At 35.0% G+C, this 23,883-nt stretch overlaps 1 protein-coding gene across 3 annotated transcripts in view; it reads right to left on the bottom strand.

Annotated features, from left to right (window-relative positions):
* The window catches only part of ZSWIM6 (zinc finger SWIM-type containing 6), a 176,275-nt gene that overhangs the window by 17,070 nt on the left and 135,322 nt on the right, over positions 1 to 23,883 (bottom strand). For all 3 annotated transcript variants that reach the window (XM_054688129.1, XM_037529512.2, XM_037529511.2), the window contains 3 exons: positions 6,089 to 6,268; positions 1,286 to 1,462; positions 866 to 1,012 (listed from right to left, as the gene is read on the bottom strand). In XM_054688129.1, the coding sequence (XP_054544104.1) occupies positions 866 to 1,012; positions 1,286 to 1,462; positions 6,089 to 6,268 (504 nt within the window). The remainder of the gene's footprint in view (positions 1 to 865; positions 1,013 to 1,285; positions 1,463 to 6,088; positions 6,269 to 23,883) is intronic.

Raw genomic sequence — 23,883 nt, 5'->3', positions numbered from 1 at the left:
TTTTCACACGATTCTAGGAACATATTTTGCAAGCACATTTGACTGTCAGTGATGATATGAAGAATATGTAGAAGTGGGAAAAATAATGATTCTCAGAAATATCACATTCCAAGCCTATGGAAACCCCCCCTTTATTTAGTTCAGATAGTAACTTTGGACTTTTCTTTCATCATATAAATGGTAATGTTAGTTAACATTAGTATTTCCAATATCGATAATATTACAAGTTGAACACTAGCTGCAACCTCCAGCCAATTTCAACAACTTTTGATAATTAATACAATTAAAAAGTTTTAGAGTGCTTACATACTGTGCCAGGCCCTGTTCTAAGTGCTTTATTAGACTTAACTAGCCTAACCTTCTCAACAACTCTAAGCAATAGGTACTCCACTGAGCCCCATTACACAGATGAGGAATCTAAATCACAGAGAGGTCAAGTCACTGTCTAAGGTCTCCCTACTGGTACCTATTGCTAAGGTTCAAACACAGGCAGTCTACCTACACATAGGCTTTACTATTAAGAATTAAAAAGCACTTTCACAAAATAAGGTATCTGGCTACTTGCATTTTAGATAATTCAGATATACTAAATTAGTTATTCACACAATTAAAAAAAAAACCCTCCTCCTTAGAACACAAACTAATTTAAGATTGTTTTTAATCTTACTTTCTTACAATAGTCAACCAGGGAAGAAAACACACATCTAAAATTTCTCACAGATCAGCTAAGAGGTTTTTCACTGGGTGAATAAAGCCACCTTAGCCTTCTAATTTTAAAAGCCCTTTCTTCCCCAAAGAGCACAAAATCTAATGATGTCATCACCAAGAATTTCATTCCAAAGGAAACAAACTCCTTCACATTCACCTTTTTTTTGAGTTCGGAACAATTCCAACTGTTTCTGTTGTTGTCGTCTTAATGTGTTCACAATAGCTATTGCTAGTCTCAGTGCTTCTCGGGGATACCCATGAGAACGTAATGCATCCACTCTTGCACAGGCTGTAGGAACATGTTCTAAAACAAAAAGTTAAGGGGGAAAGTTGTCATTGTCAGATATATCTAGAAAAACAGGATTTAATAGTAAGATGTTTTTCCCCTTAATACTATTAAAAAGACACAAGAAACCATTTTTAAATTCAGATTTGAATGAAAAACTCAGCTCCTATTGCCAAGCATTCATCCATCTCCATTGAATCCCTCAACTCTTCTACCACCCACTCCAATAACGCTATAGAAACTAAACAAAGAAGTAAGTCATGGAAATGTCTTTCCGGTTTGGCCACTTACCATGCCAGAGGGGCCACCCGCGGGAGTCAAAGAGGGAGTTTTCAGTGTCGTCATGGTAACAGTAGTTGGTGTATAGGTCACTGCTGATAATGTGCTGCAAGTGGCTATCCTGCCAGTGGAGATCGCATGCCTCAATAGCTCGGGTGAACACTGTCCGGTGTGGCCTGTTCGATGAATCTGTTTTTTCCACAATTCAGAAAGCCGTGTCAGCTATTATTCACATGTAAATAAATCAGTCATACCATTTTGTGGCCAGATGTTCACGAACACACCCACACACATTGTCCTGCACCCCCTAAGCAGAAGGATGAAGGGTGAATACTCTCATGTCCTAATACTGGGAGGCAAGTCAGCCCAAGAGCCACCATTCAGTCACTTGATTTATCAAACACAAACACTCTGCAGCCATCAAAGCTAAGGTTAAAGGCATCCTGCAAAAAGAATGTCAAGTCTAGTTTCCATGCCAAATACACTCAACAGAGGCACTCGGCACAAAAAAAAAAAAAAAAAAAAAAAAAAAATTGCATGAGAACTCACTGCTCCCCACTTCTGAGGTGCTGTGCTGGGCTGCCCTGATGGAATCAACAGCTCTCACAAACACTATGCAAGAGATGGGACACCAGCCATGGAACCTTTCAGGAAGATGCAGTCAGCCTTTAAAGATATGCATAAGGGTTGTGCTTTTGGTTGTATTTTTTAACTATATTGTGCGGTTTTGCACAATTAAAACTATTATGCTTCTTGGGATATAAACTGATTAAATGCCACTTTATATCCCAAAGGGCATAAATGCATATATTTAACATTTCACAAAGCCACACAACATAGCTACAAAACAAACCAGCGCACTTACCTTGCCCCTACAGGCTGCCTCCTGACTCCTGTGCAGGTTCCATGACTGGTGTGACGTCCCCAGCATAGTGTATGCCGGGGTATCACAAAAGAGCAGAAGCATACACTCCGAAGAGGGTTCAAGTTTCAGGACCTGACGGAGAAAAGAAATGTTTGGGGAATAAAGGATATTCTCACCCCAACTCCTTGGATTATTCAGTTCCTCTGGGTAACATAGTTCAAACTCTACCTGCATTCCCACCCATTAGGTCCCCGCTCCAGACTTACCATCAACTGTGGCACAAACCTCAGTAAGCCTCAAATGAAAAGGTAACAAACTATGTGTACTTGACTTAGATCAAGTAACACCTCCCCCTAACTGTTCTGAGGCTTGACTAAATGGGTAGTATAATCTGGAGCTTCCTTTGATAAAGTTTCATGCTCCTGCCTCTGGAGCTTTGACTAACAAGCACAGACATATAAAGACAATTGTAAAACTCAGAAACAACTGAATGCAGAAGGAAAGCTCTGGGAACTCATCTAGGCCAACCTATCTTTTGCTGATGGGACTAAAAATTAAGAGAAATAAAGTGACTTGCCAAGGTCACACAGCCAGGCAATGGCAGTCAATATAGAAACACAGCTATCCTTACTCCAAATTCAGCTAATTCAGCTGCTCTGAAAGTCTTCTAACAGATTTTTAACAGAGAGATATTTCTTCAACCTTGTCTCTTGTCAACGTAGATAGCTCTATCTGAATGGGAGATGTAGCAAAATGCATGGATAAAAGATAATTGGGGGGCATAAATACTGATATATCTGTTATGGCCCCTGCCCAGATTCCTTGCTACTTGCTAACAGACAGAGGTATGCTTCACAAATGGGAAGAGAGGGTCCTACTTGGTTTTTTTTTTTTTTAAAGATTTATTTAGTTATGCATACAAGAACTGGGGTGTAAGCCAGAGGTGCAGGGGAGGTAAGAGGATTTACCAGAGACAGAGTAGGGGAACAGAACAGGCAGATCTACTGAAGTGCACTCTGAGGAAAGCAGCAGGCAAGACAGGAGAGGTCTGCTGTGCCATGTGGACAGCTCCCTGGCCCGGGATCCAACTCTGCTGCAGAGGTTGGTGATAGCTTGACAGCGCTGTCTTTAACCCTTGCGCCACCAGGGAGGCCCAAGAGGGCCCTACATTTAAGGGTCTTTTGAATATACCAGGGTTTTTCGATGAGCAGAATAAATATACCCTAATGCAACAAGAAAATGGTTCCATTTTTTGATCAAATAGTCCAAAGTCCAAATCTCAAATATTTTTAAATGGCTTTGTCTCTTCAATTATTTTGCTCAAATCATAGAAACAGAATTAAACACTTAGACAATGCTGAAACAGTATTACGCATATATTAAAAAAATTAGGTCTACCTGTTGACTTTACTCACTGATGTACCAATAATAAAAGCAAGAAGAATATGATTCCTTTTTTTCTTTCTTTTTTTTTTTTTTTGTGGGACCCTCGCCAGCGGCCGGGGAATGAACCGGTGCTGCAGAGGCTGCGGGCAGCCTCGCAGCCCAGCACTCAACCGCTGCGCCACCAGGGAAGGCCCAGAATATGATTCTTTTTTAAAAAATTAAAACCCTAACTTTTCACATGTTTGTATGTAAATATATGAGCACACAGAGAGGTATAGGACATACACCAGGACTTTAATAGTGGTTGGCTCCAAGTAGCCAATAAAACCAATCATAACAGAAAAAGTCAAAATGCTAATGAAATAACATTTAAATGAAAATGAAAGATATAGAGTTCTATTGTAACAGGGCAACAAAGAACTGATTATGCACACAAAGACTAAAAAGATACGTAAACTAAAAGTTGGTCTGATTAGGTCAAATTTTGTTCCATTTTAATCTTAGATGTCTGTTTTTGGTTTTTGCATAATATGGAAATGAGAAACATCTTAACCAAATTTTTAAATGATAAATACACAAATGCATAAGAAATTTTTAATAAAGTAGACATAACATTAATACATGCAGGCAAAAAAAAATTTGGGAAATTTCAGAAAAGCAAAAAAGGGAGTGAGTTCTTTTATTAAAAATAAAAATCATAAAACTATCATTCTGGTATCATTTAAAGAAAATTACTCTTTTAAAGTGTGTGGACTCAAATATGTGGTTGTTAATTGATGATAACAAATAATCTAAGCTAAGACAGAGCCTGATTTGCCCTTTAAATTTACTCAAATGTGTCAGCTTGTGTAATTCTGCCCGTGGTCCTTCACACATGCTCACTGTTCAGCTCCAACCTCTGTTCTACTCTGCGATGGACACCACACGCTATCTCATGAGTAAGTCCCCTGCACCCTCCAAAAAAGCATTGCAGGCTGAGCACCAGAGGCCCACTGCCAAGGTGTCCCTTCTGACAGGCCCTCAGGAGAATGTGGGTGCTCTGGTAAAAGCAGGAGCCTTGGTGCCTTTAGGCACAACAACTATCAATACTGCCATCAGAAGCTAGGGCCTGACTTCAGATCCCTGGGACAAACCATAAATATTCATCTGGAAGCTGGACCACTTCTACCTGCTTCTTAAATCTATGGAATAGTCATGTTTAACCAAGAGGAACATAAACCAAAGGGAAAGTAAAAGTGTTAAAACGTTATAATGGTAGTGCAAGAAAGCAGACAGGGAATAAAACAGAGAAAGCTGCAAACATAATTAAGTAGAAGGGGATTAAAGATAGTGCTGATATAGATCAGGCATACTCTTTCCTAGCAATGGAGGAGAATAAATGTTGAATTACCGGACTTGAAAACACTGAGCTACTGGAAAAAATTTGTGCTACGAGGGGTAAATTTATTTTCTTTTGTTATTAAATAAAAGCATCATGGGCAATAAAGATATGACAGATTTCAAATACTGAATTCCCAAGGCAAATATCTCTAGACAAAGCAGAGCCAGACAATCATCTTTCCCAAGTCCTAAACCTGCTTTTTGATTGGACAAGTCCCAAAGGAGTATGATTTATCATTTTCTTTCTCTGTAGAGACTGAAAACACTATGTGAACATCACATTCAAACTCAGCACATTGTCCAGCTCTTTCTAGTAGCACCAGTTCTATACGGGGCTAGGATATAGAAAACAACAATCTAGATTCTGGATCCTATCTTGAATCTACCACAATTTAAAAAGTCTTTCAAGCTTTCCTATAATAAACAAATCATGCAAATAGTGACATGAACTCATGAATGAAATTTTTATATGCAAGAATTAATTAAACTACTTTAGAAATCTGGTTCTGAAAAAGGAGAGAAAATTCCATAGGAGCAAAATGGTAGATATGGGGGTGGAGGGGATTCAGAAAAGCAAAAAAGGGAGTCAGGTGGGGGGGAGTTTTTCTTAGTTGTCCCTAGGATTGGAGGGAACTATTAACTTAAGGGTACATAGGAACAAGTATGCTAGACAATCTTTCACAATAAAGAGTTCTTCCCCTAGTCCAAATACCAATAGCATCCTATATCCCTCTAGCCCAGTCATAAAACATTTACATTTTTAATTCTAAGAATTTTTTAACTGATTAAATTCACAGTAGCCCAAACATGAATTGATGGAGATAAAAACACACAGCTCCCCAAAACACCCATATGTCTCTCAATATTTTGTTTCATAAAATATATTACACTACATTCTATTCCATGATATTTTAAGTTAGATAAATATTCAAACTAAGTAACAGGCAAATTTTAACATACACTTATTATATTCATCTGTATTATGACGGATATGGGGAAAAACATATAACTCTCAAGTAAAAATTAACACACACAATCTCATTCACAAAATATATAAAGTTCTTGAGGTACAGTAATTTCTTCCATGAGTAAAACAACTTTCCCACATATATTGGAACTACTATTAGAAACATTTATGTACAATTAGGCAGATACAAATAAACAGAATATCACTAAGGACTCACCTTGATTGGCATTTGCACCCTGAGGCAGAGCATTGGTTAAATTGGGTAATTCACTGCCATGATTCCCATCTTCCCATGGACAGACATCAACACTGTTCCACTTTTTCAACTGTTTTAGCCAACTGGCCTTCTGTTCCAGCTTGCAGTGGGGGTTTAAAACTATACACATCCACAGAGCACCTAATTTCAAGAAAGAGAAGGAAGTAAATTTTTAAAAATTATGAAAATGTCTAATTCTAATCGCTGATGAATTACAAACCAAAATTATAAACCACTTCAAAATGGATCCAAATTTGCCATTTTTCTAAATAAAATCTCTCCTTAATTCAGGTCACAAGTCACATACAGAGTTCAATGTAAGAAGGATGAGAGTCTAAACTTGAATCAAAGATCTAAATAAACACTGTCACACATTAAAAATGAAAGATATAATCCCATTCCTAGTTATGTGACATTTCAGACAGAATAAAAAATATATAAAGAACATGATCCTTAAAGCCTAATTTGCTACTTTAATTTATATACAGATTTCAAAAACCTCTTTAAATGTTTTTCTGTTCAAAAACAGCTTTCTTTTAAGATTACCTTTTCACAATAAAATCAAAAAGGCATATAATGATTACAAATAAAGAATTGCCTGGTCTCCTTATAAACATTAATTAGTATGCATACCTATATCAGTTAGTATGCATATTTATTAATACTTATCAATAGAACTTTGAAAAATAAAATTCACTTAACATACTTCCTTAAATGATTTAACCAGGAATTAGTCTTTACATGTAAAGAAAAGACAAAAAATTTGTGTCTATGTGAATAAAATCACAAAACATTTTAATCAAAAATTTCATTTGCTTTTCAAAGGAAAGGCATAACAAATTTATAAGGCTTAACTTATAATTTGAATAATTCAGCTTTTGAGAAATGACAAATGTATTATTTCTTTTTATGTTCTTTAGAGGTAGTTAATTCAAGCAAATATTTCACTTGTTTTAAAAGTTTTACATTTCACTTTACTATTTTCAAAACAAGACAGATACCAGTACTTCAAAACCATTCACAACACCTTCACTTTGAAAAGATATGTGTATTTTAATCTGGTGTGTTAGCCAAGAGAATAATAAAAGAAAGAATGATCATTGTTTGTTTTATTTGTCCAAACAAGATGCCTTACATTCTTCTACATTTAAATGAGCAAGCTTCTTCAACTAGAGAATCTGATATTTTAAATACCAAGTAACTTAAACACCTGAAACATATAATATTTTAAAGCCATGTTGCTTCAATGAAAGAAAATATTTTTAAAACTCAAATAACTTAAACCAGCAGAAAATAAAAATGGTCAGAACTTATCTGTGCCACAGATATTTACAATTTACTTTTCAGTAGTTTTAAATGCCAATTAAAAACCTAACATGATCCATCAAGATGGAGTAAACACACCATAGTTTGTGTTTCCCAATGACTACAACTAAAAACTCTGGACTAAATACAAAAAGTAGTAACCTGAACACTGAAAATAAACAAGAGCAAGCAGATAGAGGAAAAGAACTGAAGAACGTAGGCATGTGGAGGTGATTTCCTGTTACCTTTTCTAGTTTGAACATAATTTTAAATCCCATTCAAGGAACTCTGGAGAAGGTACAGCTAACAAGAACCTGAAAGAAACCTCACCTAGCTGGTCAGGACAAGAAAAGGGACCCCTCCCCCCGACTCATGCACACTCAAAGCTGGAAGATGAGGATACCTGAATTCTGTGTACAAATGGACACAAGTCCTGAGCATATCTCATATGCATGAGACAGACCCCAGACAGCACAGCAAAGCTTTGAAAACTTTAACTGACACTGTCATCCAAAGAAGGTGAAACAGAACTCAGAGTCTGAATCTACCCTCTTTGGTTGTATGCCTTCAAGAAAATGAAAACATTCTCCAGAAGACTTTAATAGGACCCAGAGTCTCACAACACTGTCTTCAAAATGCCCAAGATCCAAAATTAGTTGGCTTACAAACAGGAAAATGTGATCGATTCTCCAGGGAACAAACAATCAACAGATGCCAACAAAGATGAACCAGATGTTAGAATTACCAGTCGGAGACTTTATAGCAACGATTATAACTACGTTCCATGAGAGGAAGGCAAACACTACTGGAAGAAGTGTAATATAAACTATAAAAAACTAAATGGAGATTTCAGAATTGAAAAAACTATACCTAAAAAAAAAAAATCAGTGGGTGTTATCAATAACAGAACGGGTATGATATAGGAAAAAGTTCATTTACTTGAAGATAAATATTATCTCTTCTGAAGAATGGAAAACAATCAAAAGAAAACCAAGAATCTTAAAGACAGGTGGGAAAATTTCAAAAAGTCTAATATTTGTGCCATTGGAGACCCTAAAGAAAACATGATATATGTAATAAAATTTTAGAAGTAATGAAAGAAAACTTACCAAATTTGAAGATATTAATTTAGAGAATGAAGAAGCTCAGCTAACCACAAAGGGTAACAAAGAAAACCATGCCCAAATACTACAATCAAATCAGTGGAAGTCAAAGAGATTAAAAAAAAAATATTGAAAGCAATCAAAGAAAAATGACTCAAAAAATTAGAGACGTCTCATCAGAAATCAAAGGACAGATGACAGTGGAACAATATCTTTGAAGTGTTAAAAGTGGCAATCCAGAATTTTTTTTTATTATACTTCCTTTATACATCCATGGGCATTCATGCATGTGGCTCAGTGACCATGACTACTCCATATATGTTTTTAAACATTCACATCACAATTATATATTATCCATTTTGGTGGTATGTGCTTTGTTTGTTTTTTGTTCAGATGTCTGAGACCCAGAATCATATCCAGCAAAAATATAATTCAGAAATAGTGGTAAAATAAAGATAGCCTCAGATCAGGAAAACTAAAAGCATTTGTTGGTAATACCTATCCTTGAGGAAATGTTAAAGGAGGTTCTTCAGGCCAAAAGAAGTAACACCAGAGGGAATATTGTTACTGTTAAGAATAAAGGAAGTATTTATCAGAAATTACAAATGCCTGAGGAGCAAATATAAGAGACTATTTTTGCCCTTTTAAGTTCTTTAAAATAAGTATGACTATTGAAAGCAAAAACCTGAACTTTGCCTTGAGGCATTTTAAATGGATGTAGGTAGATGCAATATACACAAAAACTGTAACATAAGGGAGAGTAAAGGGATCTATATAGTTGTTATATTCTATATTCGAAAGTAGAAAAATATTAATTCAAACTAAACTATGTAAGGTTAGGCATGTTTATACTGCAGTACTTAAACCATTTTCAAAAATACAAGGAGATACAACAAGGACAAAAAATAAAATAAAATACTAAAAAAATATGAAGACAATACAAAGAAAAAAGGAATAGAGGAACAGAAGCAGGATAAATTAAAACATAGGATAAATATAAAATGAATGATTAAATGGTGGGTCTAAACTCAAACACACGAGTAATTATATTAAATGTAAATGGTCAAAACATACCAATTGGAAGAGATGGTAAAATCGAATTAAAAAACAAGGCCCAACTCTATACTTGGTCCAAGAAATCTGCCTTAAATGTGATGACACGGATTAAAAAGGATAGAAAATGACATATCATACAAACACTTTCAAAATAAAGTTGGAGAGGCCATACTATTATTAAACAAAGTAGACGTCAGAATACCACACCAGGTATAAAGTGAAACATGACATGATTAAAGGGTCAGTTTTAATGAATATGCTGCACCTAACATTAAGACTTTAAAATACATGAAGTCTTTTCATTAACATGGCACTGAAAAGTAAAGTTCTTGCTCCTCCCAAAGCTGAAACCTAAATAAAAGCCTTGAAAGCTAAGAAAGCAGTTTTGAAAGACATCCACAACTACAAGAAAAGAAGATCTTCCTATCACTCCTTCTGGTGGCCTAAAAGACTGAAACTCCAAAGGCTAACCACACTTCCTCAGAAAAGTGCTCCCAGGAGAAACAAACTTGACCGCTATGCCATAGTCAAGTTCTTTCATGACTTCAAGTCAGTCATGAAGAAGATACAAGACAAGAACACATCTCTGTGTTCATTGTGGAAGAAAAGGCAACTATTGATAACATCAGATCAACAGACTGTGAAAATACTCTATGATGCTAATGTGGCCAAGGTCAACATCCTGATCAGACCTGATGGAGAGAAGAAGGTATATGTTCGATGGCACCTGATTATGATGCTTGCCAACAAAATTGGGATCATCTAAACTGAGTACAGCTAGTTAATAATAAATGTAAATTTTTTTCACCAAAAAACCAACATATATATATAAAAAGGAAAAACAGAGCTGAAAGGAGAACTAAATAATCCATAATTATATTTGGAAACTTCAATATTCTTCTCTCAATGACAGATGAGCAAGAACACAGAAAATCATCAAATTACCTAATCACCACTCAACCTCAATCAACTGATATTTATAGAATATTTCACCTAACATTAGTAGGAAGCCCCCCCCCAAAAAAAAAAAAATCCCACTCGTTTTTAACACAAAAAGAGATTCACCAAGACACCCATAATCTGGGCCACAAAACAGGCAAATTTGAAAAAGTGAAAGCATGCAACCAAATCATACTCTCTGATATAACAAAAATCAGTGACAGAAATAAATATATTTGGAAAATCCCCAAATATGCAGGAATAGGACAACACACTTCTATGTAACTGAGTAAAAGAGAAAGTAACAAGGGAAATGAGAAAATACTTTGTACTGAGTAAGAATGCAAATAAAACATACCAAAATCTGTGATCTACAGATAAAAACGGGTTTACAGGGAAATTTAAAGCATTAAATGCTCATATTGGAAAAGAAGAAAATATTCAAACCAATAATCTAAATATTCACCTTGATAAAGTAGAAAAAGAATGAGAAATCAAAGTCAAAAAAAAAATAAAGCTATGATCAGACCAACAACAAAAGACAAACTGTCAGTATCTAGAATAAAAGAGGGCACATCATTACAGATCCTAAGGGTAGTAAAAGGCTTATGTGGAAATACTGTGAACTTTATGCCCATAAACTTTACAACTGAGATAAGACAAAGCCCTTAAAAATAAAAAACTAACAAAGCTCACTCAAGAAGAAATAATAACCTGAACAGTTTTAAACTTATTTTAAAAATAAAATCTGTAGTTAAGAATCTCTATCAATGAGGTCCATATGTTTCCCTGGAAATTTCTACCAAGATTTTAAGAAAGAAGTAACACCAATTCTACACAATGTCTTCCAGAAGACAAGAGAAGGAAATGGTTTCCAACTTATTTCATGAAGTCAACATTACCCTGACACCAAAAACAACACTCCAAGTAAATATAGTTACAGACCAACATCCTGATGAACATAGGAAAAAAAAAAAAAATGCCTCAACAAAACATGAGCAGATCTAAGAAGTGTATGGAAGGGAAAATACACCTCAACCAAATATGGCTTATCTGAGGCATGCAAAGCTGGTTCAATATTGAAAAATAACTCAGTATAGCTCACTGCATTAACAGGTTAAGGGAGAAATCATATGTCCATTTCAATAGATGCAGAAAAAGCAGTTGACCAAATTCAACATTCCCTTCATAATAAATAAAACTTACAACAAGCCAGAGACAGAAGACAACTTAGGTAAACGTTTCTAACCTGATAAAGAGCACCTGCAAAAACCACTACAGGTCACCTCATAATGGCAAACAACTGAATGTTTTTTCAAGAATGAAACAAGGCAAAAATGTCTGCTTTTGACTTCCTTTAGCATCACACTGTGATCTCTAGACAGGCCAATAAAGCAAGAAAAGGAGGTTAATGGCATAGAGTAGGGAGGAAAAATAAAATAACCTCTATTTGTAGACAACTAATCTATAAAAATGCTCCTAGAACTAATAGGTTTAGCAATGTCATATAAATTCAAAGCAAAAACACAAAACAAAACAAAACAAAAAAAAACTCAGCTTGTTCTCTATACACTAAAATTGAAGAGATAAAAATCTGCCCCCCCAAAAGCATTGTTTATATTATTATCACCAAAACTTATGAAATATTTAGTTATAAATTTAGCAGAATTTATATGTGCAGAATCTCTGCTAAAACTTCAAAACAATGACAAAAGAAATCAAAGACAATCTTAAAAAGCATAAAGTTACTATGTTTACAGATTGGAAAACTCAATATTCTGTTAAGATATCAATTGTCCCCCAATTGATTGAGACACACACACACACACACACACAAAACCCTAGTGGGTAACTGTGTACATATTTTAAAAATAGATACAAAGCACTCAAAAAAATTTTAAACAAGTTGGAAGACTCACAGTACCTGTTTTTGAGACTTTCTATAAAGTTGCAATTAAGACAGCGCACAAATGGCAAAAGAATAGACATACAGAGCAACAGTATAGACTAGAGCTCAGAAATATGTGAAAAAATGAACTTTAAATTCATGCTAAACACTTTTTAAAAACTAACTAAATTAACTTACAAAAACTAACTCAAAATGCATAAAAACCTCACTGTAAAATGTCTGGGAAAAAAATCTTTGTGACCTTGAGTTAGACAAAGATAACATTAGATACGATACCAACAGCATGATCCATAAAAGATGAAACTGAGGAAGTGGACTTCACCAAAATTATAAACTTGCTCTACACTGTTAAGAGAATAAAAAGATAAGCCACAGACTGAAAATTTGTGCAAATCACACATCTGAACTAGGACACTGAGAAAATGCAAAGCCCTCTAACAATTCATCAAGAAAACAAGTAACCCTATAAAGAAATGAACAAAAAAAGTGTGAAGACACTTTATCAAAGAAGACATACAGAAAGAAACTGCAGATGAAAATATGCTCAACATCAATTAACCATTAGGAAAATGCAAATTAAAACCATAACTGCATACCTACTAGAAAGGTTAAAATTAGAAAGAGAAATGCAAAATGTGACAATACTAACTATGGAGCAATGGGAATGTTCATAATGCTCCTGGGAGTAAAATCTATGGCCATTCTGGAAAATAGTTTAGTAGTTTCTCATGAAATTAAACATATATTACCTTATAACTCAGCAATCCCATCCCTAGGAATCTGACCAAGAGAGATAACAATTTATGTCCACATAAAAACATTGTGCAAGAATGCTTATAACTGCTTTATTCATAAGCAGCTTTATTCATAAACATAAAAGACTGGAAACAATGTGAATGTCCTTCAGCTGGAATATAAATAAACAAACTGTGGTACATTCATATAATAGAATGCTACCCAACAATAAGAAACAAATCATTGAATATACATAAACATTATGCTTATGCATTATGCTAAGTGACGGAAGCCAGAATCAAAAGGGTATGTATATGGCCATGTGCGCAAGCACACACATGCACACACACACACAATTTATTATTCAACTTCTCTGACATTTTGGAAAAGGTAAAAGGACTAAGAATATATCAGCAATGTTAGGAATTGAGTGTAGGTGATGGTATTGACTACAAATAGAGAGCATAGAATTTTTAGAAGTGACAGAGATGATAATCACCCATTATCTTGATTGTGGTGGGGTTCATGACACTGTCCAAACTCAAAACTGTACACACAAAAATTCAGTGTATTTCTGTAGCATTCATATTATGTAATTTACAGCACAATGGAAATTTCACTGTATGTAAATTACAAAGTAAAATTGAAAGACTGTTACTATTTAATGTATGTAATATATATACACGAAAAAACATTGTCTATTGATATTCCAAAGACTTGGTCCCCTCTGCAGGATTCCTCTACAAACTAATAAATGTTGTACAAATCATTATCTTCTTAATCCCAACTATTTCTTATGCCAAGACAATGAGTTTCAAATGAAATATAACCACACACTGTCTCAAAGCACGGGACAAATCAAAACAGCACCCAAACTGACAGGTTTCCTTTTGAACCCAATGGAATGGAAATGAGATGCAACTTCAGGTTTTAGGTTTTGGATTTATGGACAATATAACATGAAAAATAGTTACATGTAAATAATTAAATGAAATTTAATGAATAGATACTATATACATCAAATCATCAAATTAACTTTCTAAAATCTAAAATTATCATATTCAATAAGTAATGCTTAAGAATCTTTCATGTTTTTCTTTCAGAATGTTTTTACTTTTAATTCTTCTAACCCTAAATGAATACTTTAATCAGACAAAAGTAAAATCAACAAGTTAATCTGAAATAGGTACTTTGTCTAATAATTTCATTATCAGGTTAAGTACTATTATTACCAAGGTTCTGCGTGAAAAGATAATCAATAAATTCATACTTAAAATGTGATGTCTTTTACTACTCACCTCCTGAGTGATTTTCAATGTGTCCACTTAATCACTCAGAATTCTGTACTGCAATCCATACCTCTATGAACTATAATTTATTATGAAAACCAACTTAAAAGCACCAGCATACCAAAAGAAAACTAAGAGCTAACTTTAAATGTAGATATGTAGGTATGTCAAATCCACTGCTTTCACAACCTCTGTTTAAAGATGTTAAGCATAACACATGATTTTTAAAATAGAACAACCAAATTTATACTAAGGACCAGTCATTTTGAAGTAACTCAGATAAAATTAGGAAAATATTAACCAATGTATATAGAGCTGAAGGACTGGCGGATGTGCATGTGAAGGACTTGACAATGCATCACCTTCACCTGAGGGAAACAGTCTGTAAGAAGGTAACATGATTCTGACTAGGGGAATGTAATTCCATGTTTGAAAAAACTTTTCTGAAGAGACAGAGGAACACCAAAGATAACCTTAATTAAACAATCACTTCTATTATTAACAGTCACCTTTTTGTGGGTGTCTGTCCATTTAGGACTTTACAAACTTTTTCTCATCAACTCATTATAATAACCCTCCATGGTGAGAATTAATATTTCCATTTTAAAGATATGAAAATTCAAATTCAGAGAGATTATGGTCCTTAAAAGCAAAGATCCTAAACATTCCTTGAACAATGATTTCTATGATTTGAAGAAAAAAACGCATTAAAATCATTTCAATTTTTCATGCTTACATTTCCTTAATTAGAAGATTTCCCTTTTGCAAAATGAGAAAAAATGTTAAAAGACAAGCCTTTATTAACTTGCCTATAACATTTTTTTACTGCTCACCTCCCCTAAAGAGATGTTTCATCCTGAAAGGATGTTCTTAATGTTAGATTCAAGTTTAGAATTATAATAGATATGGTTTTTTATCTTAACAATCACTACTACAAAAGCTGTAATTAGCTTTAATAACCAAGTTAACCAAATTGAGTAAGTCATTCTCCAAATTTTATTAATTCAGAGTCCCACTTTGGGCATTCATTTCATCCCCTTGTAACACACACCTTAAAAATAAAGTTCTTTGATGATTAAAACACCTGTCCCTCCGAAATATTAACACTTTTAAGGATTCAACCAAAGACAAGACAGAAGACTCAGAGAAACTCAGTATTTCCAGCATCTAGCGACTAGAAAGGTATTACTGGTTCTTTCACAAAGGATGCTTAATTATTTTCTATGAATCACAATGGAAACAAATTCAATACTTTTAAATTGCTTTCCCAGCTTCAATGCCTCGAAGTATATAAAGGCAATTATCAAATCACTGGTGTGTGCATCATCCAGTTCGTGAATTATCCATGGCACATTTCAGCTTTTCTCCACCACCCAGCATGCAGTTTTTACTCTACTTTCCCCTACCACACCTAATCTTCACTCAGTGATTTCGGTAAAAAGCTGTGCTGTAACACACAAACTAAAGTAAACCAAAACTGGAAAGGCAACTCCCTTGAGAAGGAAAGGGAAAGAGGGGAGAAGTAATCATTGCACAAGGCAAATGGTTCCAAGCCACTCAGTGGTCTCAAACCTGTTTACTTGCTTCCCAAACTGACCAAATAGAGAATGAAGGCAGAATCACAATAGGGGACAACAAATCATCACAAAGCCCCTTTCAGTTACTTCTGCATTCCACCCAATAGCAGGCAAGTGCACAAGCACCCACATTCCTAGCAATTGTGGGGAATGAGAATTAATTCCATAGGTCCTGAAAGCCAGTCTTTTCCATTAAACATTTAGATGTACAAATTGCCACTATTTTGTCCCACTTCACATACCCAATTGTTTTACATTTACATTTATTTACTAGAAGAAATGACTCATCAGTAAGTTCTGATCTGGAAAGGGCAAGATATGGATTACCAGTCACAAGACCTTGGGCAAGCCCACTTGGATCTTCGTGGCAGCAGTTCCCTACCTACCTCATAGGGCTGTTTAGACTGAAGTAGAATAAAATATGCAGAATATGTTTTTGAAAGCTATAGAGAGTTCACCTATCTCCAAAAGTCATACTCCGGCAAATCCTGTATAGAAGACTTCAATGTTTTGAAACTGAGACTCAAAGGTTAAAACAGAATTGAAGAGCTCTGATTACAGGTGATTCTCTGAACACCCTTATGAACATTCTTACTTTTAGTAAAACAATTAAGGCAGCATGTTAATAAACAAAATGCCAGTGACAATAAATACTTCTTAAGCTATTTGGGCTCCTGTACGATTCATTCCCACTTACATGTTTTTAGCTAGAAACATCTTTCAGTCTCTCCTTTCACCTCGGTTTCAATGACAGGTTTTTAATATGTTTTGTTTACCAGTAGGAACTGCTCTCTGTAGCCTCTCAGGTCCCATCTGGAACCCAGAGTCACATAGTTCTGAGATGCTTTGGGTAATTTTACCCTTACCAACTAGCAAGGAGGAGACATTTCTCATTCACTCCCAGCCCTACAGGGTTATGTAACATCGTGTCTGTCCATGGCAACTTCATGCCAAAGAATGGGCAGAGAATATAGTGCTGAAAATCTGGGTGGATTCTTCCTTCAGCTTCCCTCCCATCCCTCTCCCTGGTATTGCCACCAAAACACTCCTTACCTACTATCCCTTTTCAGTTTCAATGCTCAGGTTCTACAGTTTTCTATAGGAACACAAATTCTAACCGGGGAGGAAAAAACCCCCAGAAGTTAAACCAGGTGAAACCTTGCATAGGAAAATATGATGGTAAGAATAAGTTACTATAAAAAAATATTAAAAATGGAAAGGTAGAATACTCTTAAAACCTGGCTGCATTATTTCCTAATAATATAGATTAAATTATGACAACTCTCTGGCTTAGTACAATACAAAGTACAAAAAACTGAAATAAAATAACCTCATATTTATAGTTAGTATATTTTACTTTGCTAGGGACATTTGGAAAACAGCCATCAAAAGAACCCTAAATTTTGTCAAACTCATAATTACAGTTTGGCTATGTATTACTATGTTAAAAATACTACCCTAAAACACACACGTTGTATACAACAATTTATCATTGTTATCCCATAATAAGAGAAATTCACCCTCCCCTGTAATTCCCCCCTGCCCTAATACAGCCTCCAGATGTACAGCATGGGCTTTATTATAGCACAGCATCCTCAAGATAGTCAGACTCCATACCTAGACACCCAAGATGTCTCTTGGTGTCTAGGGCTCCAAGATGGAACCTTCTACAAAACAGGAAGTGGACACTGCCTCAAACTTAAGAATTGGACCCAGAAACTGGCTCAGACTACTCTGTCACTGTTGGTCCAACTTTATAAAAATTGCTCTATTGATACAACTGAAGAAAATACTGACACCATATTTTAATGATAAAATAGCAAAGAATCTGTGGTTATCTTTAATCTATTATAATTACCAGGAAAGAGTATAATAAATCTTCTGAACTACAAAATGGAAAGCTAAGGTATTTACCATTAATATGAGATTACTGTCAGCTAAAATAATCAAATTCAAATACATCATTCAACATGAGAAGAGATGTTAAATCAAACAAAGAACAAAAGATATTATGAAAACTTAACAATATAAAAGGTATCCCAATATAAAAGGTAATATTAAGTGCTGCTTTGTATGATTTTTTAATCCCTTCAAGGAATATCCTAACATGACATATCATGAGAAATACGTTAGGTTTCTAATGAGAGTCTATATTTCAATGTATAAGGTGTCTGTCTTCAGGGTACAAAGATCACTAATTCATCTAACACACTTCTGAAATGAAAGCTATCTTGATTAATTTACCTGACAATAATTGCTGCCATTTTTTGAATATTTACCTCACACTAACTCTGTGCTAAACATTTCACATACATTATCACATTTCACCCTCACAAAAAGGCTCACTTTACAGATAAGGAAACTGAGGTTTGGAAAGTAGTATAAAGGTTGTAAGATGGGAGCCAGAATTTGTTACCGGCCATGTTCTCCCAACACTAATATTCTTAAACACCAAGTGGTGAACCTGCTGCCTAGTTTTGTGGTCAGAAAGCACCGCCGTCAGTAATGATTCGAATGTACAACTAGCTTGTATGAATTCCAAGATTAATTATTTTAGTTTTTTGACAGAATCAATCCTCCCATTCTTCATATTTCAGGAGTAGAATGTAAATAGTACATTAATTGTCTAAAACTAAAAATAGCCTTGAGTATACAGCTAATAAACCTTTTACATTATTTAACCACATATTCTTATGTATTTAGAACATGTCTTTCACATGTATAGAAAGCATAGCCAACAAAAACCTAAACAGGTCCATCTAAAAAGAGCCTAATTAAATAAAAGAAGATGCTGCATTTTTCAGGACTGACAGGTATAGCAAATAAGTAATTTCACTGTAGATTAAAACAGCAGATAAACAATCAAAAGCTTAACTTACAACTCAAGATTGATTATTTAAGTCAGAAGAAATTTGATTTCTCTCAAAAATATGATGATGTACTATGAGGTCTCTAAGAGGGGAGTTGCATCAGCATTTCTAGGATAATGCACTTCTGTGTGCCTTGAATGTGCTCTTTGCCTTCTGGGTGGAGGCAAATGAGATTTGTGACTGAAAAAATCAGCTGGCCATTCTCTACCTATTGCTACCCCTCCCATAGTCAATACAACTTATTTTTAAAGTATCATGTACTTCATGGTTTTTGGTTAATATGCAAATAAATGTTACACATTTTCTATAAAAGATACTTTGGAATTTTTGATAAATGTTACTCTTCTCCCTATTTTCCAGATGATACTGTGTATATATAAGCTACTAGACAGCAATGAGGTAAGGGTTGTAGGGAGTGGGAAACAGGATTAGAGCAATCACTAGGAACCTTCTTTTCTTTAAAGGTGAGAATAAGAAAGATCAGTGGTTCCCTTTTCCTCTTTCTCCAGGTGGTGAAAGTTTAATTTCTTTTTTTAATGTATCATATTTATTCTTACGAAAATAGTAGCAGGCAAAGTAAAATAATGACTTTTGGTATTTCCCAGGGTTCCATGGTTATAAAACAATTCATAATATTTATCATATTTATTTCTGTTCTCAGAGATTATTATAAGAGGCTAGAATTCCATGCATGATCCAATTAACTAATTATACTTATTTAGAGGCCATGAAATGCCTAATTGCAGTCACAAATAGAAGATCATTGGTATAATTAGTTGTGCTAGCAAAACTATAGTCACAAAATTTCTTGGGTCAGACCACACAAAAATTGTGACCCTAATTATAGTATTGTTCTCACTGCAATTCAGTACTAATATGTTAGTCACTCATGAATGGAAAATACTGGTAAAGACACTTTCCTTACTTTAAATTTGGAGTACTAGTTTCTCATTCAGTAAAACATTTCTACGAAAATTCAAAATAAAATATCAGGGGTTCTCTAAAAGTGAGAATTTTTGGCACTCACTTAGGTCAAACAGGGCTAAACCCTAAGCAAAAGGGCACACAATCACTCGCCATTTAACCAAGCCTTGAGAAAAGACAAGTAAAATAACCATCTTTTTTGTTGTCAAGAAAGAAAATAAATCTCAGATATTCTAGAACAATCATCTAGTATCCTACATAATGTTCCTTTAAGGCAAACCTGTGGCCTTATTTAATATGCAGTCTTCCCATTCTGTTTGATTTACTAGTGTTGTTGGGTCAACATGCAAGAGTCATCGATAATACAGTGAATTCATTAGGAGCCTCGTTCTATAGGAAATGACCAGAGCCAGCCCCTCTACCTTGCACGACCCTTCTCCTTTTTGAGGGAGAAGAGAAAGGGGGGGGGGGGGGAAGAAAAGAAAAAGGTAAAAAGGAAGAATTCTTATTTTTAGATACCAAAAGGAACAGTCAATAGTTTAGAGAAGGAATGTGAACTGTAGTAACCTTCAAGAACACTTTCTACGTGCTCTGCACTGGCTGCTTAACTAAACTATCTTTATAAACAGGTCCATGATTCCTCCAGCAGTCTTGATTCCAAGTGTATGTAAGTCTATTTCTGAAAAGATTTAGGTCTTCATGATGGCTCTCTTCTGTAAGTTTCCTATTGGGCCCACTTTCCAACACCGACAGAAGACTGGAATAAGCAAGATAGTCTTGTGAATTATCTAAATTATCTTAACCTAGTTCATATTAGTTCACAGGAGTCCACATGCTCATTTTACAGAGAAGGAAACTGAGGTTCTAGCTAAGGGACCTGGTCAAGGGCTGTTTAGTAAATATGGAGATCAGAATTCATACTTAAAAAGTGACTGCCTCCAGTAATGCTGTTCTTTATATCCTAGGTGAAGACTGAAAGCTAAAACAGTTCTGGTAAGCTTATAACCATTTGCTCAAAAAAAAAAAAAAAAAAAAAAAAAGCTTGGTTAAGTATGGCAAAAGAACTACTTTTGAATATAACAAACTGATAGAGAATTGTCAGTGACTTTTAATATAAAATACATATATGTGTCCTCAAAACTTTCTGAAACATGTCCTATATCATATAATCTTATTTTTCTAGTTTTCTTAAGCTGCTTTTTATTTTTCACTTATTCTTCTGTTTCCTCACTAGACTATAAGCTTCCCAACAGCAGTGCCTACACCAAAGGGCAGTGGCAAATAGTAGGTTCTTGTTAATGTACTTGCTCTGCTGCTAAGGCACTCTACAGCCTACCATCCATACTTACAGATGAGCACTTCCCTGAACCACTGCTACAACAACCTTCCTTTCACTTACTAAGAACCAATTTCTAAAGGACAAAAGCTAATCAGGAGTTCTACCAAAAAAAAAAAAAAATAGAATTTACCAATGTTTATGATTACAGAATACTGACAATCAGGCAGCAATAGAGTTGTATGAGAATCCTGAGGAAAAGGGCTTGCAGTGTTCTGTCATATTAGAACTGCAATTTTATTCATAAAAACAATTTCTTAATGCACTGACTTTCTGATGAATTTCAGAAAGAACCTGTGATGGGTGCTGAGTTTCTAGGAGAACAGAATGTTTCATTTTGCTCTAATTCATTCTATTACTGAATTAAACTTTGATGTATTGGTCTTGACAAGTGCTTCATGCTGATTGTATTGTGTATGATAGTATAATCACTCCCCATGCATTTCCCACTAGCTGGCTGATTAATGCAATAGATTACCTGCAGCATTGATGGCAAGAGGGAATCATTGCCCTTCTGTACTCTAAACTGTTTGTATTTCAGTGTGTGTGCGCACAGGTATGTGTGTGTGTGTGTGTGTGTGTGTTCATACAAACAGATGCCCATGAAAATCTACCTAACCTGTACATGGGTGCACCATAAATCAGAAGTGTTGGGGGAAAAAAATGAGGGCACAGTGAAGATTAAGACCTTTCAATCACTGTTTTCAGTACTTGCTTTTTAATGGTCAAATTAGTAGGTGTCTAGCATCACACTTTGATTATTCACTAACTTTTTAATCACAAATGTTTACTAAATGTGAATTATATGCCTCACACTTTTTTTTTTTTACATTTGCAAGATAACTTTTTAAAGTGTCACTTTCAGAAGGGATTATACACAGTGAAATAAGTCAGAAGGATAACGGAAAATATTGGATGATATGACTTCATCCAATTGAACAAAGGGTTAAAAAAAACGACAGAACTTTTAAGCAACTATAGACCTGAAGGCTTAAAGCAGGGGTGGGGGATGAAAAGGGATTAAAACAGGGGTGGGCAGTGCACAAGGGACGAAGGTGATGGTTCAGGAACTACAGTTACAGGAACTATAGTTACAGGAACTATAGTTACAGGAACTATACCTGAGGATAGAAATCAAATACTGTACAAAATGAAATCCAATGTAAAAATATTATTAATAAAAGGAAAAAAAGTGTCACTTTCAGTACTCCAATTAGTAGTTTAGAAAGAAAATAGTGGTAAGATTACCAAATGGACATTCATACAGGGATGAAAAAGAATGGCTAAAATTAGTTTAAGTGCCCCAATGGAGATGAGAACTGAAAACAAGACTATTATAAATAGCAAATAGTTTTATAATTTCAAAACAAAAATCTTTCAAATTACCTGGAATAGCCAGAGCTAGATGTTTAGCACAGAACATCTTCTATATATGATCAACATGTATGGTAAATAGAATGCCAAATACATAATCTCATCTTCAAATGAGTATGCAGTGGGGGAAAGGGGTTCAGACTTTTGTGATCTTGGCAACATTTGAAAGCATTGCCCTGAACGGGACTTTCTCCCAGATCCAAGTTTATATTTGGTCCCAGTGCTCTCCCCACAATCAATCCCCTCAGCCCTTGCGCATCTATAAAAGGAAGACGGTGGCTTCCAATATAAGCCATTCCGAGGCTGTTGAGAGATTACATTTATCTGATTCCTAATTTAGGAATGATTCTTTCAGGTGTACCAAAACAAATTTTGAAATTTACTATAGTAATCCAAAATTAAAGGGGCTGGGAAGCATAACCTGGGTTCTACAAGGTCTAATTGGTAATAACAGTTCAAAAATCACAGATTTAGACTTCTATTTTAAAGGATATCTTTGAAAAAGAGACAGTTCTGAGTTTGTCACATTTTAGACAACTACCATCATAATTCCTAGCTATTTATCTTTAAATCAGAGCCTGAGAGAATAGTTCTATTACTAACAGGATCAGCTACTAATTCATTCAAGCAATTTAAAGTGAAACGACATCTGTATTTTACTATACATCACCCTATCTTTATCCCAATTTGGAATTTTTAAATTAAATACTGGAAACAACATTATGCAATTATCAGACACAAAAATTCACCTGCTACAAATCACCAGCCTGCCTTCCCCCTAAATTTGTGCGAGAAAGTTATTGCTCTATATAAATTTAGAAGTCATTGTTTGCTATGTCTCTAAGAAGAATGGTTATTTAGCAGCCTATTGAAGAAGTAGCTATCAAGCATGCATTTTTAATCTCAGAATTTTATTCTAGAGAAATCTTAATGGAAAGCAGTATGTAAAGTGGTGAAAATCACTCTGCTGGGCTTAAGGAGGACCTAGCTCCTCCCATCTGCACTCTACTCCCCATCTTAACACCAGGGGCTCTGTGAGACTGAGTCTGAACACCCCCTGCCTAAAGGCCAACCATTAATCATTTCCTTGAGTTCTCCTCCCCCCTCATTAATCTACCTAAGCTTAAATTAACTACAATAATATTTTAAAGCACCTTGCTCAGTGCTGGTACTCAGAGTACAGTCTAAATGGCTGCTTCAGTCCTTTCTTGGCTTCTAGTTCTTTCACTCCAGTTCCTGGCATCCCTGAGTTCCCGTGAAGCCCCTGGGAATCTCATATGGCTTGAAATGAGGCATCTCAGATCTCGTTAATTTTTGTTGCTGCCACTTCAAGGTAAGA

This window comes from Talpa occidentalis, unplaced genomic scaffold (assembly GCF_014898055.3).
Source record: "Talpa occidentalis isolate TD23 unplaced genomic scaffold, MPIMG_talOcc4v2.1 talOcc4.6, whole genome shotgun sequence".
Classification (NCBI taxonomy): Eukaryota; Metazoa; Chordata; class Mammalia; order Eulipotyphla; family Talpidae; genus Talpa; species Talpa occidentalis.
This window is presented reverse-complemented; position numbering and strand designations above follow the sequence as displayed.